The sequence below is a fragment of the Anopheles gambiae genome, chromosome 2, assembly GCF_943734735.2.
Source record: "Anopheles gambiae chromosome 2, idAnoGambNW_F1_1, whole genome shotgun sequence".
NCBI lineage: Eukaryota > Metazoa > Arthropoda > Insecta > Diptera > Culicidae > Anopheles > Anopheles gambiae.
The window spans coordinates 94,053,712-94,070,876 of NC_064601.1; the positions used below are offsets into that span (position 1 = coordinate 94,053,712).

A 17,165-nucleotide genomic window follows, 5' to 3' on the forward strand; every position below is an offset into this window, starting at 1 on the left:
TGCGTTAGTTAAACATGCAATGCTAAATACAATTAAAGAATGGATGAAATTGCAGTCGCTTTCTTTGAAGAAAGGTAATAAAATCAGACAAAAGTAATAAACAATGTTCTAGCATAGAAGTTTCAGCATCGAAATATTTGCGTAAAAACGAAAAACCCCCAAAAAGGAGTGAAATTTAGAATCGAATAAAATATGTAAATCATATTATTTTCCTGTTCCTGCCATACAAACGGCATTGCATATTGCTTGCATCAAATGCATCAAACAATTTCATAATGCAATGAAACAATAACTGCAGCACACCGAGAAGGCACACACACAGAGAGCGCGCTGCGGAGGAATTCATAAATAAATTCTCCACATTTCGTCTGCCGCATCTTGCTACTGCCATTGCCAGCCAGCCTGCCAGCCGGGTGGCCCAAAGATGGGGACGTTGGACAGCATACAGCAGTAGCATTGCGTTTTCGGTAATAATTCTTGCTCACACCGTTGAGCGTGCAAGAGGAGTTGGACAGTTTGGAGAAAGCAGACACACACACACACACACACACACACACACACACACACACACACACACACACACACACACACACACACACACACACACACACACACACACACACACACACACACACACACACACACACACACACACACACACACACACACACACACACACACACACACACACACACACACACACACACACACACACACACACACACACACACACACACACACACACACACACACACACACACACACACACACACACACACACACACACACACACACACACACACACACACACACACACACACACACACACACACACACACACACACACACACACACACACACACACACACACACACACACACACACACACACACACACACACACTCGTGTAGATATATCTCTATCAAATGTGCAGTACGCGCGTTCGCCATAACTCGTGCACTCGTGGCTCCGGAGTGCAGTGTGTCTGTGTGTGTGTGTTAATGCTTGTTTTATTACACACATTGGCCCATAAATAATTCTAATTAAATTAAACTCACCCGGCACATTGGGGCGTTTGGGCGTTGCGGAGAGAGACAATACACACACAGCATCAACGTGTTGTGTGCTGTGCTGCGCTGTGCCAGACGCCGTAGACACTCACCACTCGCTTCACCGGTCATTTGCTTTGCCGGTGATCAAATGAAAATTAGCAACCATTTTCGACTAGCATTTTCGCAAGAATTGCTCCAAAAACCGAGCAGATCCGTGGCTTGGGTGGGAACTCGGGGGAACGGCCAAAAATGTAACGGAAACTATCTCCAACGGGAAGGCAGGAGGAAATATACATTCCACATTTTCTTTGTGACCAGTGGTAGTCAAGGGGCTGTGGCATTTAAATTAGAAAACTTTTGCAAACACTCAACACAACAGATAGGTTTCTGGGATGGGGCAGTTGAAGGCTGTTGTCCTGTTGTTCCATTCCATTCCTGCCATTCCTGTCTATAAACCTATCCAAAAAAAGGTGGGAACAACTGTAGCGATAACTCACTTCCAAACGACTTTTTGACTGATTGTCCTTTTTATATTGCCGTTTGATGATGATGTTTTCAAAAAGCAAAATGGCCCGCTAGCTTTGGGCCACGGCGGCCTTGGCAGCAACAACCAAGGCGCGCGGATAGGAATAAAATAAATTCCCTATATAAAACTACGAAACAGCATTAAAAATACATCCAATTAAAACAAAAACATTCACCACACTTACACACACACATATACCTACAGCTCCTATCAAACAACAACCACCAGCACAGCGTTGTGATGAAGCGATTTGTCTTTCCCTCCCGCATTGTCTTTCGCTCCATCGCACCGATCGCATGGACGGTGGGGCCTGGACAGCGCCCCCCCCCTTGAGCTGCCAGAGAGTTTATTTTATTATAGCTGGTGGTATAATTTTCACATTCTGGTTATGCATAATATAACACCGGACCGGTACCCCGTGCCATTTCCCCCCGTAACTGGCATCAGTTGAAACGGTAGCGCAGACTATCAATTTTCAGCGGCAATTTCGGGCTGTTTCTGCATCACTTTTCTGATGCCGGTGTCTTGTTGGCAAGGTCGCCGGAAGCAGTGCCAAATCTCCCCCTCTCCCCCTTTCCCATCCTGGAGCAAGGTGCGGGCGCCTCACCGAGCTTTGCTCCCCCCCCTGCCGAACTGTTCCCTCACACGCAATTTATTTTGTTGTATGTGTGCACGCACGAGTCGCAGTCTATAAATTATTCAATATTTTCACTCCATTAGAAGCGGAAAACTTCAATCGGCACAGATCCCATTTGGCACACATACATAGCAGGCGGCGGCAGCAGCAGCAGCATCCCAATGGCTTCACAGCGCTGCCGATGCCACTTCATCGCATTGATGAGCGTGAGGGGTCCACCAGTTTCCTCCCAATCGCTTTGGCAGAACAGGACACAAATGTCGCGCTTAAAATGGGTTGCTGTGTGTGTGTGTGTGTTTATTATGACATTGTGTTGCTTTTTTTTGGGTGAGAGCTTTCTCACTCTCGTCCACTCGTTTATTCATTTCAATCCATCCATAACCACAGCACGAGCGTTTTTTTTTAATGCTTCAATTGCAATTTATTGTCTGTGTGAAATTTGTGAGCGGAGGCGGAAGGTGGAAAAAGAGCAAAAGCAATCAGTTTTAAAGCAGCCTGTTGTCCTCGTCTGGGTGCGTGAGCGCACGGGGTCCAAGCATATTGAAATGTATTTTCAGGTCATTGCGCGACGCATTTCCACTTCGGCGGGTTTGAATCCGCGCTCGGCTGATAAATCGTGGCTTCCGACGGTTTGGCCACGCTGTTGCCTGTTTTTTTTAAAACACTTTTTCCTGGCTGTAGGAGCGGGACAAGTCAACCAGCATCAAAGAATTGCCTCACTTCCGTTCAGCTGTTTGCAAATAATTTACCAAAAATGCCTATTGAAAGCTGCGTAGATTTTCCTTCCGACGAGATATTCTCGTCTACTAACACCTTTAAAACGATTTAGCAATGTCTCATTTTATTATATTAAATCATTCGTCAGTATATAACGAGCCTTTTGCGATAGTGTTTGTTTCTCCCCAATGCTCAATTAAATGTTGGTTTTAAATACCACACCAAGCCGAGCCCAAAAAATACGCACCCACGCACGCAAAGGAACCCCAAAGTTCCGGTTTGCAGCGCTAATTATTGCTTGCGGTTCTTCGCGCGTTGCCATTTTGGTCACTGCCTTTCGGTGGCTTTCGTGCATGGTGGTTTCATATTATTATTATTATTATTTTTGTTGTGTCAATGCTTTAAAGATGTGTGAACTCGATGCTACGAATGGAATATTAAACACATTCTGTTTGCTTTAATGAGGTTTGAGGTTTTTTTTGTGTTGTGTTCGTGTTCGTAAGCAGCAATGTGCATTATTTATTCGCTTTTTTGTATTTTAAATCAACTGTCACTCTTTCGGCGATATGCTGTCACTCTTGCCCCGGCTGTACGTGCGCGACCCGCTCAGCATGCGGTCGATCTTGTCGATGAAGCTCTGCTTCGATTTCCGCTTGCCGGTCAGCACCTCGCGGCACAGCTCTAGGAATGCTTCCGCCACCTGGTACACGTGTTCGGCGGCCGAGATTTCGAAAAACTTGCACTCAAAATCCTTCGCCAGTATTTCGCCCTCGTCCGTGCTGACCTGGCGCAGGTGCACCATGTCCACCTTGTTGCCGACCAGGGCGACGGGCAGATCGCCCGCCAGCTCCTCCTTCGCCCGCCGGATGAAGTTGAACGAGTCGCGGTCGGTGATGGAGTACACGAGCAGCAGCCCGTCCGCCCACTGGACCGTTTCCGAGCCGGCCGTCAGCGAGAGCGCCTCCGCGTTTTCCTCGATCTGTGAATGAACGGAGAGTGGGTTGGAAACGAGAGAGAAACGGAAGAACATTAACAACACATCTTAGGTAGACACAGTGGACACTAAGACTAGAAATACAGTGACACACAAGACGAGCTTCTATTTACTATAAATTTAAGTGTAAATGCGTTCTTTGTCTCAACTCAGCAATCATTGCTCGACCCAACCCGGCTGTCAAGCGGCTCCTCGGGCGGTGGGGCGCTGGGGACAATGTTGAACCGCGAAACGCTGCTCACCCCGAGCGGATCGACCGGCAGCATCGGCTGCGAGCATTTGGCCAGCACCGACACATCCGGACCGGCAACGGTTTTCGTGCTCCGCTGGAAGCTTCCGTCCGGCAGCGCGTAGTTGCTCGTTTCCCGTATGGCAAAGGTGCCTTGCGGCAGCAAGTTGTTGGACCCCCGCACCATCAGCCCTTCCAGCAGGCGCTTCGGACCGGTCGAGTGGTACGTGAACGTTTGCCCGTGGGTCTGCTTGCTGCTGCTGCTGCTGCCGGGTCCTCCGTCGCCCTGCACAATCGGACTGCTCTGTCCAAGCGTGGGATCAAACGGCACCTTCTCCCCACGGTCGACGATTGTTGTTTGCGTTCGCTTCGACACGCCGTACGCTGCTGTATCGGCGCCTTCCGTAAGCTCCAGCGACTCTTCCGTACCACCGGTCGTCTCTTCCAGGTACCGGTCGAGGTTGGTGATTTCACGCCACCCGGGCGGCACCACGAACGATGCCTCCGCTCCCGGAAGATGTTGGCCTCCCTTCGAGCTCACATCGGCGTGCAGCCCAGTTTCCTGCTCGGTCGACGAGCTGGGTGGTGCAAACGGCTCGCTGATGGTGTGCAAGTGAGCTGCCGAAGTGCGCGGTCTTGCGGTTCGATCGTAGCTGGCGGCAGCACTGCGATGCACTTGCGCTTCTTGCGCCTGGATCCGGTGCAGCACCTGCTCCAGCCGCTCCTGGACCGGCACCAGCGACTGCAGCAGCCGGTCCGGTCCACCGTCCTCACCCTCGATCGCTTGGTAGAGTGTGCTCGAGAGGATAATTATCGTTCCCATCAATCCCTGCACTAATTGCTCGTTCGATGGGACGCTTGATGGTTGCCGCCATCCTGCCCGGGCGGTGATGCTTTCGGACCGATCGCTGGTCCCCTGCGTGCCATCTTCCATCGAATCGTTCGGACCGCTGTGCTGCGAGCGGGCAGTAAAGACAATAAACTTTTGCACGAGATTGACAGCTGCAAACGCCAAGTAACTGAGCGCTGTGGCTACTGCGATGAGCATCATGATTTGATTTCGGTTGGTGGAAGATGAGCATACTGAGACCTCGCTTGCTTGGATAAGTTTGGCACGCAGTGTGTGCATCGGAGCGAGTAGGAAAGGTGCGCGTAGGAACAAGTTACCCCAAACCCCGGTACCAAAAACGGATGGCAGGTTTCATTTTACCTTCGGACAGGTATCCCAAATCTCGCACAGGACCGCTTCGCCATCGACCATGATTTCATATTTGTGCCGGTTCTCTGATGCCGTCGGGTTTGGATGTCACACAGATGCCACACGCAGCATGGACACACGGTTTGCACGGAGCATGGGAAGATAATGAAGAATGATATTTAATGAACATTAAACTGAGATGGTGGCATAGTTTCAAGCGCTCTAATTATGATTACCTGCCTGGTGGTCATACTCTCCGATGTAGCGTTTGGTGAGAAATCGTACCGTTAATGCTACAAAAAAATGGGAAAGATAAAAGAGACACGGTTGTAATTAAAAATTGATGTCAGTTTTGCAGCGCTTCCAAACATTTATTGGAGAAAATTTGAAAATAACATTCACGTTAGATAATCCATCCAGTTGGAAATGAAAAATCAACATATAAAGTCAACGATCCAAACGAGCGAACACACGACAAAGCAACAAAAAAAAATGCACTCTAAGCTAATGAACCCTACTGAGAACATTTTAAAATTTGAAGAGTTCCGTTCATTATATTTGTACTGGCCGGCTTCATCCCGAGCTGGCCAAGGTGCAATGAGAACAAAAAGACGAAATCATCGCTGCCCCTTAGGCAGCAAACATCTTCGAAAAGAATAATCTTCATCCACCGGGTCAAAACACGCAAAACGAGTAAAACACACACCATTGCTGCTCTAGGCGATGAAAAAGCAGGGTTTCTTCAACTCCCCTCCCCCCTTTTTTTTGGCTGAACATTTCATCCCAGCACTGCGAGACGAAGCAAGCAAACAAAATGCAAAAGTACAGACGGCAGGCGCTAGACTTTCGGCGAAATTCCTTCATGTCGGTCATGGTTAGCATAATTCAATGAGCCAATTACGCGCCTGCCACACGGCTGCTCTTGCCACGGCAGCAGCAGTCGATGATGATAACGACGTTCAGTGAGGGAAGAAAGTGAGTGAAGAGTCAACGGGGGGGGGGGGGGGGGGAAATACGACCCACTCTTCCTTCTTGAGCAATCCGTAACGATCCGACAATTATGATAGGTATGGCACAAAGTATGCCAACAGGGCAATCCGTTCGGCCAATGTTGATCTTTGCGCCCGTTCGGCCAATATAGGAACCTAATCTGGGCAGGTTTGGGCGCGTGTATTTGCACGAGTTGTAGATCGTACCGGTTGCAGCTAATTTGCCGAACTTTCTTTTCCTGCGGACGGTTTGTTTTTTTTTCTTTCTATGCTATGCTTTGGGATTTCTATGATGTTTGTCTTCTCCTGTACGTTCGTTGGGAGATTATAACGAAGAGAGTTGTTTCAATAGAGTTAGAGGAAGGAGAAGGAGTTGATAATTCAAGTATGATCAACTTAACAAGATCCATTGCTTCGGAAAATGCGCTGTTGGAAGAGGGGGGAAAAAGAACGCAAAAAGCCCTTTTGGAGTTTCGCGTATTATATTTTGTCTTTTTGAAAAAAAATACTGTTAATTCTGTATGAAATATCGATACATAATAATTTAGCTGTGTATTTCTGAAGGTCCCACAAACATTTGAATAATGACAACCTCCCTCTGCGATATTTTAAATTGTCGTAAAAGTTATTTTAAGGCAACCGAAGCCAACCGTCCTTCTCAGCTGCTGTAATGTGCATAACCCTAACCCGCACACAAAATTAAACAACATTCCCGCACACCCACCCTAACTCTGGTGCCAAATAAAACCCCCAAACCCCCTTGCAACAGGTGCAACACTTTATGATATGTTAAATTAATAACGCACGGCATCATTTGCAGCTGTCGATCTCATTCGTCAACCGGTCGGAGGGAGGGAGGTTTTTTTTTACTTTGGTCTACAAGATGATGTTGCTGTCATCGTGTTTAGTTTAGTGCGCCCGTTTGCTTCGGGAGGGACAGGAGGACAGCAGGACGGGAAAACGGGTAGAAAACGACATTCCCATGAACTGTCGAAACCCACGACAGAGGTTAATGGACGTTTTATAGTGTGTGGAAATATCTCCTATTTTGCGGAAGACATACATTCTCATGCTGTTTGATGATTCGACAAACGAGATCTGTTTTGAAGCATGAAAAGGTTGGGGATGATATTTATGCTGCTGGAACGACCGGTTGGCTTGGTTGACGTTCGAGAAATACAAAACTGGAGAAAACAAATCAGTTGACCGACTGATGCTCGTTAACATATCAACGTCAATAAACAGCTAATTTCTGTCTGGTACGTCGTAAACCGTGTCAAAAGCATACGATGAATGAGTTGTGAATAACGATTTCATACTTTTATGCAATATTAGGAGTACCTAACATGAAAGATACAACATGGAGAGGTAAAATAAATCAAGGAAAACATTTATTTTTTCATAAAAATCCCACTACCCAACAAGAAAGTTTACGAATGAATATCCACTGAGGAAGAAGGTTTCAACATTCAATTTTTCAAAAGTTTTATTAACAAAGTGTGAAGTAAGTTACACTTACTTGCATGTTTGAAATCGTATCCGAGAAGATCGCGTTTTTTGTAATTTTCATCGAAAGCCTTGGTCGCAATCTTCTTGGTCGCAAAATTCTTGGTGGCAAAAATCTTTGTCGCATTTCGGTCGCAAAAATCTTGGTCGCAAAAATCTTGGTCGCAAAAATCTTGGTCGCAAAATTCTTGGTCGCAAAATTCTTGTGTGCATAGCTCTTTTGAAAGTAGATTTTTGACCAAAATAGCAAATAATAATGTAATTTACTCTAGCGCTTGTAGAAACCTCCGATGCTGCCGTAAATCTTTAACACATTTCTCTATCATTCATCACCACCCTTCAATCATCACGTGTGTCGACAAACAATCATAACTAGGTAGCGGAAATATGGATTGAAAAGAAAAATTTCAGATTAGTCCTCCTTCCCCAAAAAGGGAAAATGCAAGTGGGAAGCCGCAACAAGCCTGACCAGTGGAAAATTTTCTTTCTCTCGCTCGCGCCTAAGTTTACATTAGTCAGCCTGCTGCTTCTTACGACCCAACCATAGCATTGGACAGATGGTTCGTGTTTAAGTGTGAGATATTTTCGGACAACAATATACACACAACCACCCCCAGGCCGGGTCCAGATGGGTGGCGGCTAGCTACGGGAGGTTATTAGCAAAACCCGAGCACACCAATCGCCCGGGTATTGGGGTGTTGTTCCTCCACCCTTGAACTAGGTTGTTGAACGTGTCGGGACGAACGATCCAGAAGGTGACGATTGAAAGCAAAGGTCAAGTGAAGAGATTGTTTGGAGTACACGCCGGGCGAGTGGGAAAGTATCGCCGATCGCAGCGGGTTGAACGAGCGGAGAGCAGAGAGAAAAAAACGGAATGCAAAACATGCATGTAAAGCAGGTTGCCGTGCCGTGTCGACTTCACGAATGGCGTAAGCTAGTGGCGTAAGCTGACGGGCGGCCCGGCTGAACCAAGGTGACAGCTGAACGATCGTCTAATTTCTTGGACAGCGAGCGGGGCCCGTTCTCTGACGTCTTTACGGGGTGATTTGTGTCACGTTTGGCGTCCTGTACCCGCTGATCAACGCTGATCGAATTATTAGCCGTAGGGGAAGCGAGCTATCCCGCACGTGTACCTTTCATTAGTCGATTTGCATGCCATACTATCATCAATTTGAAATACAATTTATTGCTATATTTACACAATTTTACACCCGATACCTACCGCTTTTCCCCACGCACGGTGCACCGATGACGGCCACCTTAATCTCCGCCAGGTAGGACTTTTTCCTTCTAATCCCTCTAGTGGTCATGGTGAACGCGTCATACAATTAGTGTGATCGAACGCAATAATCCAGGCGTGGCTTTTGTGTTCGGTTTGCTTTCTACCACCAGAATCGGCGAGAGTTTGATAGTTGTTGGTTCTACCGTCTGCTACTCCCTACAAAACGCTCCAACCCCCGTTCCGTTCGTGTTTAATGAAGCATTAAATGTATTAACCTTTGGTATGTAAACACAGTTCTGGCACGGTTTACCGACGACAATTGCTTGCCAGAGTGTTAGTAGCTGCTCGCGTAAAACACTTTGTGGTTCGCACAGCTTCACTTCCCACACACACACACACAGACACGTGTACACACACACACACAGACAAGCGCGCCACAACACAACAGTCGCGCATGAGGAAATTCGTTTTTCCACCGTTTTTTGTTCAACGGGCCGGATTTGCCCTTTGCCCTCACCAGTGCATCATCATTTCCAGCACACCGCACAAACCCGACGACGCGCGCGCAACCTTTGCTAACTTTGTGTTGTGTTTGATTTCATTCACTCTCCCCGCCTCCCCCTCCTACACCGGCTGAAACTCACCAAACGGTAGCTTTCCGTTTGGGGTTTTTCGTCGTTTTAATTTTCCCCAAAGTGTACCGCCACCATTTTCACGCTTTTGTTTTCACTTCACACACAAAAACCGCACCCGCGACGGCGGAGGGGTCACAGGCCGAAGCCGATTTCCACATCACAGCACAAGCATCACATGAGCATGAAAATTTAATTGTTTTACACTCATCCCCCCGGGAGCAGGTAGGGCGGTAAAGGGCGCGTTGGAAGGGATCCCCCTTCCCTACGAATCGTGAGATTGTTTCGCACACAAACAAACTGACCGGAAAATAACCATTGTGGTCGGTGGAGCGAATGCTGCGTAATGCTGTCACCGGATGTGTACCTTAATTTTATGCCAAACGCGGGCCGAAGAAGTGCCAGAATGCAAAGGGCAGGAAAGGGTGTACACTTTTCCGGTTTTGCGCTCGCTCCGTTTTCAGCAATGATCACATCAGTGGAAAGTTTAACAAACGCTGCGAGGGATTGCAAGCGGAAATGTTTTCGATGCGATTGCTGCTGAAAATCCGCTGCTGTTTCCAATTAGGTTGCTGTGTCAACAGTCAGATCGTCGGCTCAACAGTCCTTCCGTGTGGTTTGGGGCTGTTGTTCGGTGTTTACACCCGTTCGCAGTGCATTTGGGCGACATTATTGATTTTTCACACGCGCTCTGATGCACACTGTACACACGATATTATTCCTTTTTTTGTTTGTTTTTGTTCTTTCTCTCTCCGCCTCGAAGCGCACAACACCCCCCCCGGTAGCGGATCGGTCTAATTCCAACTGAAAATAAATGTACACGCGCAGACCCTAACGTCGGATGGCTTGGCGTCGATCGTGACTGGTTTGGTTCGTGCGTGAAAATCCCCTACTAGCTGCTTTGGAGCAACAAAAACCGATCGGCCTGCTTCGGACACGATCGGGCAGCACCAAGAATGTGGAACAGTGGATGAGTTTGAGTGAGTGTTTTGGCCAAACTGATCCCTTTTTTCGTATAAGATCCGCTATAGGCGTTGTTTGTTTGTCTTGTATTGGTGTAACTTTTACGTTAAGAATGTGTGTGTGTGTGTGTGTGTTTTCATTCTAAAATTATTAATAACGCCACGCATCAAAAACAAAACGCCGTTTATTCGACCAGCCAGGCCTTGATTTTGGTGCGATGATTTACTACCTGTCGCATAAATGTCAGCGCAGTGAAGACGATCAGCGCAATGTTTTAAGCATGTTAAGAAAAGAAGGAAAAAAAAACACACACACTGAACGGTTGTCAACTCTTTTTCTCGAGCATTCATACATGATTTAACACGATGTACAACATCAAACGCCTTTATTGTGTTTTGGTTTCCCTCCAAACGATGGTTAAAATCTCAGGAGCAATCGCACCAACACAAATCACTTCATTTTCCCCCTCAAAGGTCTCCATCCCCTGGGGTATCTCCGAGGAGAGCCGTGGGACGCCGATACAAGATTTCAGGGTTTACCGTGTGGTGAATGAAAATCATGAGAAACAAAAGCAAATCGTCTGAACCAGCCTTTTCCGCCAGAGAAACACAGATCGCGTGCGAAAGCGAAAGATTTAAAAATAGCTCAACTATGGGCTCTCGCTGCGTTGGCTAGTGGTGTGTGATGATTGCAGTGCATCTCTGTCTGGCAAAGGTCCGATTTTCGGATTTTGATGGAAAAATGTGGGAAACAAACTTCCCCCTGTGTCTTCGCCTTCCCCCAAAACGCTTCCCCTGAAACGTAGCACACTCTGGCGATGATAAACTGTTGGAAGGGCAAAACAAGCAGAACAACAGTCGAGCAAGGTAAATTACTTTGCCGGTTGAGGAGGAGAGGGAGGGAAGGGGAATGGCCATCGGATTAGCCTTCCAGTGCCGGCTGCTGCTGCTGCTGCTGCTTTATCGTGTTTATTTTCACAAACAAACCACACAACGCAACGCTACGTCGAATGGTTCGAGTGCGTTGTTTTGGGATTTTTACTTCACGTCGGGCGGGGGCTGAAATCTCGGACACGGTCACGCTCTTGCGTTGGAGCTGCCAGTGCACTAATCTTGACTTTGTTTAGACGGGTGTGACGGGTGTGGTGGTTGTAGGGTGGGCGGTAAGATGCTGGTATTGCAAAGGACTAATTATTAGTATTAAATCAGAAGGTTGGAGTGTTTGATTGTGTAAAGTCAATAACGGTCGTGTAAATAGATGTACTTACCCAACTGCATAAATAACATGGTTATAAGACAAAACCGAAGTCGGATTATTGTTTAACCCTCTTTAAAAGTGTGAAGAGAAGCGCAAAGCAAACAATCCTTCGCCCAGCACTCACCTTGATCGTTCGGCTTTATTTGTGGTTCTTGTTTGCGCTGTTGCTCTCTCAGAATTGCGCTGCACGGGGAAATTATGAAAATGTAAAGCAAACAACGAACAAACGATACGAAAACAATCCATCAAAGCGCAGCAAAGTGAAGAATCCACAGCCACGTCGCTTAAATTTCTTCTCTTGGGTTTGCGTGTTGCCATGCTTCATCCCAAGCATGGTAAAGATGCGAGTCTTTCATCCAGTGCTTTGCTGGAGAACGATTGATGCAGGTGCTTGTAGCGAAGTTCTATGACCTGGCGCCGGCACACATACACGTAGCGGAATTTAGGGCAAGTGTGACACCTTAAGCATTTCAAGTTATAACTCACTAAAACGTGTTTTTCAAAAGCCGATTTAAATCTCATAATCATTTTACATCTATTTCCTCAATTATAAATGAGTTTTGCTTGAAAAAAGTGCAAACAAAACAGTTTTTGAAGCGTTTTAAAAAGGGTCCAAAAAGGCGTTGCTTTTTGGGCTATGGGGCAAGAGTGGCACTCGTATGGGGCAAGACGGCCACCTGGTTAAAATAACCGTATTTCTTAGATAATTGGAAATTATTACGTTTGTACCACTAGTCTATACATTCCTACATGTCTTGAGTCACCAATGAACCCCTTTTCATCACAAACTGTAACGCATTATTATTATTATTATTATTATTCTTTTTATTATTATAAATATTTTTATTATTATTATTATTATTATTATTATTATTATTATTATTATTATTATTATTATTATTATTATTATTATTATTATTATTATTATTATTATTATTATTATTATTATTATTATTATTATTATTATTATTATTATTATTATTATTATTATTATTATTATTATTATTATTATTATTATTATTATTATTATTATTATTATTATTATTATTATTATTATTATTATTATTATTATTATTATTATTATTATTATTATTATTATTATTATTATTATTATTATTATTATTATTATTATTATTATTATTATTATTATTATTTATTCCGAAAATTATCCAGCTGGCATAAGCTTACATAACATACTTATTTTTATAGTTAATGCTAAAGAACAGTGCTAACAAAAACGCATCGTAAAATATAAGAAGTTTAACTGTCAATCAACAAAAAAAAAAACAACATAAACTATGGAAACGTCATATTAAGCTATGTTAAAAGGTCCGTAAATTGTTTGAGTTTGAGTTCAAGTCGACATTTTTTTCCTAGCGAGTGATAGGCACTTATCATTTTTAATAAAGGATCGTTAGATCCAAAATTAGTCTTTCTTCTATGTTGCAAAGGTTCTAGTCCAAATAACAGGCACCTTGTACGGTAAGAGGGACAAACAGAATTACGAGACCACGGGACACGATAAAACAATGAACGAGTGAGCTTGCGTTGAACCGATTCTAGCCTATCTATTAAATAATGCTGTGTCGGAGTCAAAATAATACTAGCGAATTCTAAGGTAGGACGGACAATTGCACAATACAGAGCTTTTATACTGAATGGATCTTTGAAGTCTTTCGCAACACGCAAAATGAATCCTAACAAACGGAAAGCTTTTGAAAGTATTGCTTCATAGTGGTTCTGTAACGTTAGTCTGCTATCTAAATGAACGCCTAAATCGCGAATCACATTTTTACGCGGCACTGATCGATCACCAATTTTATATTCGTAAACAATCGGAGTTCTTTTTCTAGTGTAGGATATAACAGAGCTTTTAGATATATTGAGACGCATACAATTTGAATTACACCATGAGTTAAATCGAGTTAAACAGTTTTGAAGAGTAAAACAATCGGTTTGATCTGATATCGGTAGGAACATTTTCATATCATCTGCATAAAACAATTTTTCGCAATATTGTTGCAATATGGGTTGTTGCTGGTCTGTTTTTCCGGAGTAGAATCCGTTCGTAAAAGTGCACCATTCATTTTTCAGTGACAAAAATAAAGTTTTTTTTTCAACTAACTCCACAAAAAATTTCACGTTTTCTCAGCTATACGGTGGTGTAAATATTTTCTCGGTTGATTGTTCGCTTGATTTTTGAGAGCTTATTTGGTTGGATAAAAAATTATAATATTCTGCTCAATTTTGAAACTCAACGTAAATCAGTTCAAAACAATGGGAAATATCGATTGGTCTATATGAAATTCGGCTCAGTATACCTAGTCATTGGAAAGCAACCAACTGTATACACAATTGATCATTAAACTAAAGTTTTTAAGGAAAAATGCTTGGTGGCACTCTTGCCCCGTACGGCACACTTGCCCCAAATTCCGCTACATTCCTTTGAAGAAAACAAAAAAAGCAGACCAAAAGAAACATTGTGTACCCTTTCCAAACCGCAAAGTCTACCAATCATCAAGTCAATGCCATCGGAACTTCATGATCCCTAACCGAACAAGCCCGCCCAATCCCAACATCCACCCTTTATCTGCTTTCTATTTGCGTTTGAATTCATTTGTGGATCATAAATCACTTTTCACTTTTTTTTTGCTCGTCTCGCCCTTCTCACTCGAAGGTTGATGCGGGTACTCTGAGCTTGAGCCAAAAGCCTCCATCACCGTGAGCCCTTCGAAGCAGTCAAATTTGTGGCTCGTTTTTCATCTATTTTTGACAAACGCATTTGTTCACCACTACAACTGTTGGGTGCTTCGTATCAATTGAAATAAAATGTTTCAAAAAGCCACAAAACCATCGATATTTGTTACGCATAGGGGATGGAGGGGGGGGGGGAGGGGTTCGATTTTTTCTTCGTTTTTTTTTTGTGTGTGCCCTCTGGGTGACCACAGAAAGCCACAAAACCCAGACCCAAGCGAAACCTCAGCCACCAGGCCCGGCGGTACAGAAAGCGGAAACGTTTCAACAGGGAATGGCCGTTCTCGGTACAGCTCCAGCCCTACAGGTACAGGATGAAGGTCCACGGTACGACCGTGGAAATGAAAAATGACGTTTTTCTTGCTCGAAAATTGAGGTTTTCTTTGAGAGGGGGGTTTTTTCAACTACTTCGAGCAAACGGCAACTGCTTTAGAAACGCCCGGACGAAATGAAAACAATTAAGTTTGTTGGTTTGTTCGAAATGGTGGAACTGCTCTGTACAAAGGCATACAGAGGGAAGGTTCTGTGTACGGGAGGGAAAACCCTCAACGACGTGGTACCGTTAACCGCACAACAGAAACTTTGCAATAAGAAGCCGTTTGTCAAGCGAGCGAAGCTGGCAGCGAGGAACCGCTGAGTAATTATTTGCACTTGTAGTGAACGCCGCACGAAACGTCCGGAACAATCGGTGGGCTTTGGAGTGTTTCGTACAACTTTATCGATTGCTTATTGGTTGTGGTGAGCTTTGCTTTGGTGTTGGACCGGTGAAGAACATTTTCAATTCATTTTGTGGTGTGTGAGGAAGCTTGGGGGTTAACATTTCACAATTTAACATTTGGTTTCATTATCGTTTTTTAAACACGTTTGCCAATTTTCATATTCACTGTTCAGTGTCACTATACTCTTCAATTTCCTTAAAACTAGACATAACGTTTAACACATGTTTCAAACAAACAAAAAAAACGTTGAGAAAATCCACTGCACAACTTCTGCACAGTGTACACACATGGATGCATTTTCACACGAAGCTTATGGGGTAAATGCGCGCTCAATCTTTGGTAGCGAACCGTGTATTTTTCGATACAATTTTCCATCCCAACGAGCGCACCCGCAAATCCCAGCCATCTGCTCGCGTCTCTGCTTCGCCCACAATCTGTTTGTAATTAACAGTGCAGCTGTAATAACATCCCACCAGTCCCTGTGCAGCTTCAGCCCGCTTCGCGCATGGAAACACCGAGAGCCGTTTTCACACCTCGGCATCGCCCGGCACACACACACACACCGACCGTGTGATGCAAACCGTTTACCGTAACAAACAGGCGAAAACATAATAAATACCACCGTTACCGAAACCGACCCGGCACCCGATTAAAGAATCGACAGGTGAGCGAACCGGCGCACCCAAAAAGGAGAGAAAACGCACAAAGGAAAAGCAAATGAAACATGAAAACCCTCCTCCGCCTCACAATCTGATATTGTTAACGAAAAATGTAATCAACGAACCGGGGTGTGTGTGTGTGTGTGTGTGTACTGAAACTGTTTACAGATTGATTACCATCGGGTTCGGATGTTTTATGGTTTTCTTCATTTCGCTTCTGTTGCTGGCGTTTTTTTTTCTTGTTTTCCCATTTTCCTCTTCGTTTTGCGTCCGTTTGGGTGTTCCGCGGATCCGCTGGAACGGATATTTGAAATGGCGGAACTAATGTGGGGTATGATATATTTTTATCCGTTCCATCAGTACCGCAGGTGTGCAGTGCGCGAAGATGCGCTCGCACATTGGCACAAAAGATGCAATCGTGAAGACAGATTATTAATCGGAGCTGGAAGCTGGAGGTTTCTTTGTTGTTAAATAATGGGATTTCAAAATCATGTTTTCGCATTGCATCAATTTTCATTCATCAAACTTGGATAACAGGGGATTTCTTTTTTCAACATCTGAGATATTCATGTAATTGATTTATTTTTGTTGTTGGTTTTATAGCGTCATTGGTAAGAGTGATGAGTAAGTTTTTGAGATTACTTTGAGGGCGATTTTAAGAATAAAGATTCGTTTAAAAGTATGTTTATATGATTTTTATTACGTAATTTAAACTCGACAATGGATTTGACTCATCATGGAATACTTCACTTTTTATCTGTTAAAGTACGGATTTAATTCAATTCTTTTGATACTTTATCAGGAAAACAAAAATGAAAAATCAATCTCCGTTAAACCATCATCATAGTCAAAATGCCGAAACACTTGTTTATTTATAAACTAATTTTAAATATTTAAATTCTCATGCTTAAAAAAATGCATTACTGAAACAGAGCTATGAGTTTGGAACATTTAAAATAAATAATGAACATCTTGCTGTATCGTTCGCCATCCTTTTTGCACTTGTGCCAGAGAGCTTTTGTGTGTTTAAGCTTTGGTGGAGAAACAGCGCCCCGGGAAGCTTTTTGAAAGCTTTTTCTAAATCGTTTCCAAGAAATAATGCTTCTATCGC

General features: G+C 44.2%; 1 protein-coding gene across 1 annotated transcript; it reads right to left on the reverse strand.

The window, feature by feature from the left end:
• Window positions 1-3,383: 3,383 nt before the first annotated feature.
• LOC1276691 (ras-like protein family member 11B) lies at window positions 3,384-10,661 on the reverse strand. The gene is made up of 4 exons (XM_061646715.1): window positions 9,071-10,661; window positions 5,590-5,646; window positions 5,366-5,439; window positions 3,384-3,911 (listed from the first exon to the last, which is right to left on the reverse strand). The coding sequence occupies exons 1-4, from the start codon at window positions 9,156-9,158 to the stop codon at window positions 3,483-3,485; spliced, it is 648 nt and encodes a 215-aa protein (XP_061502699.1). The 5' UTR covers window positions 9,159-10,661; the 3' UTR covers window positions 3,384-3,482.
• Window positions 10,662-17,165: the final 6,504 nt, after the last annotated feature.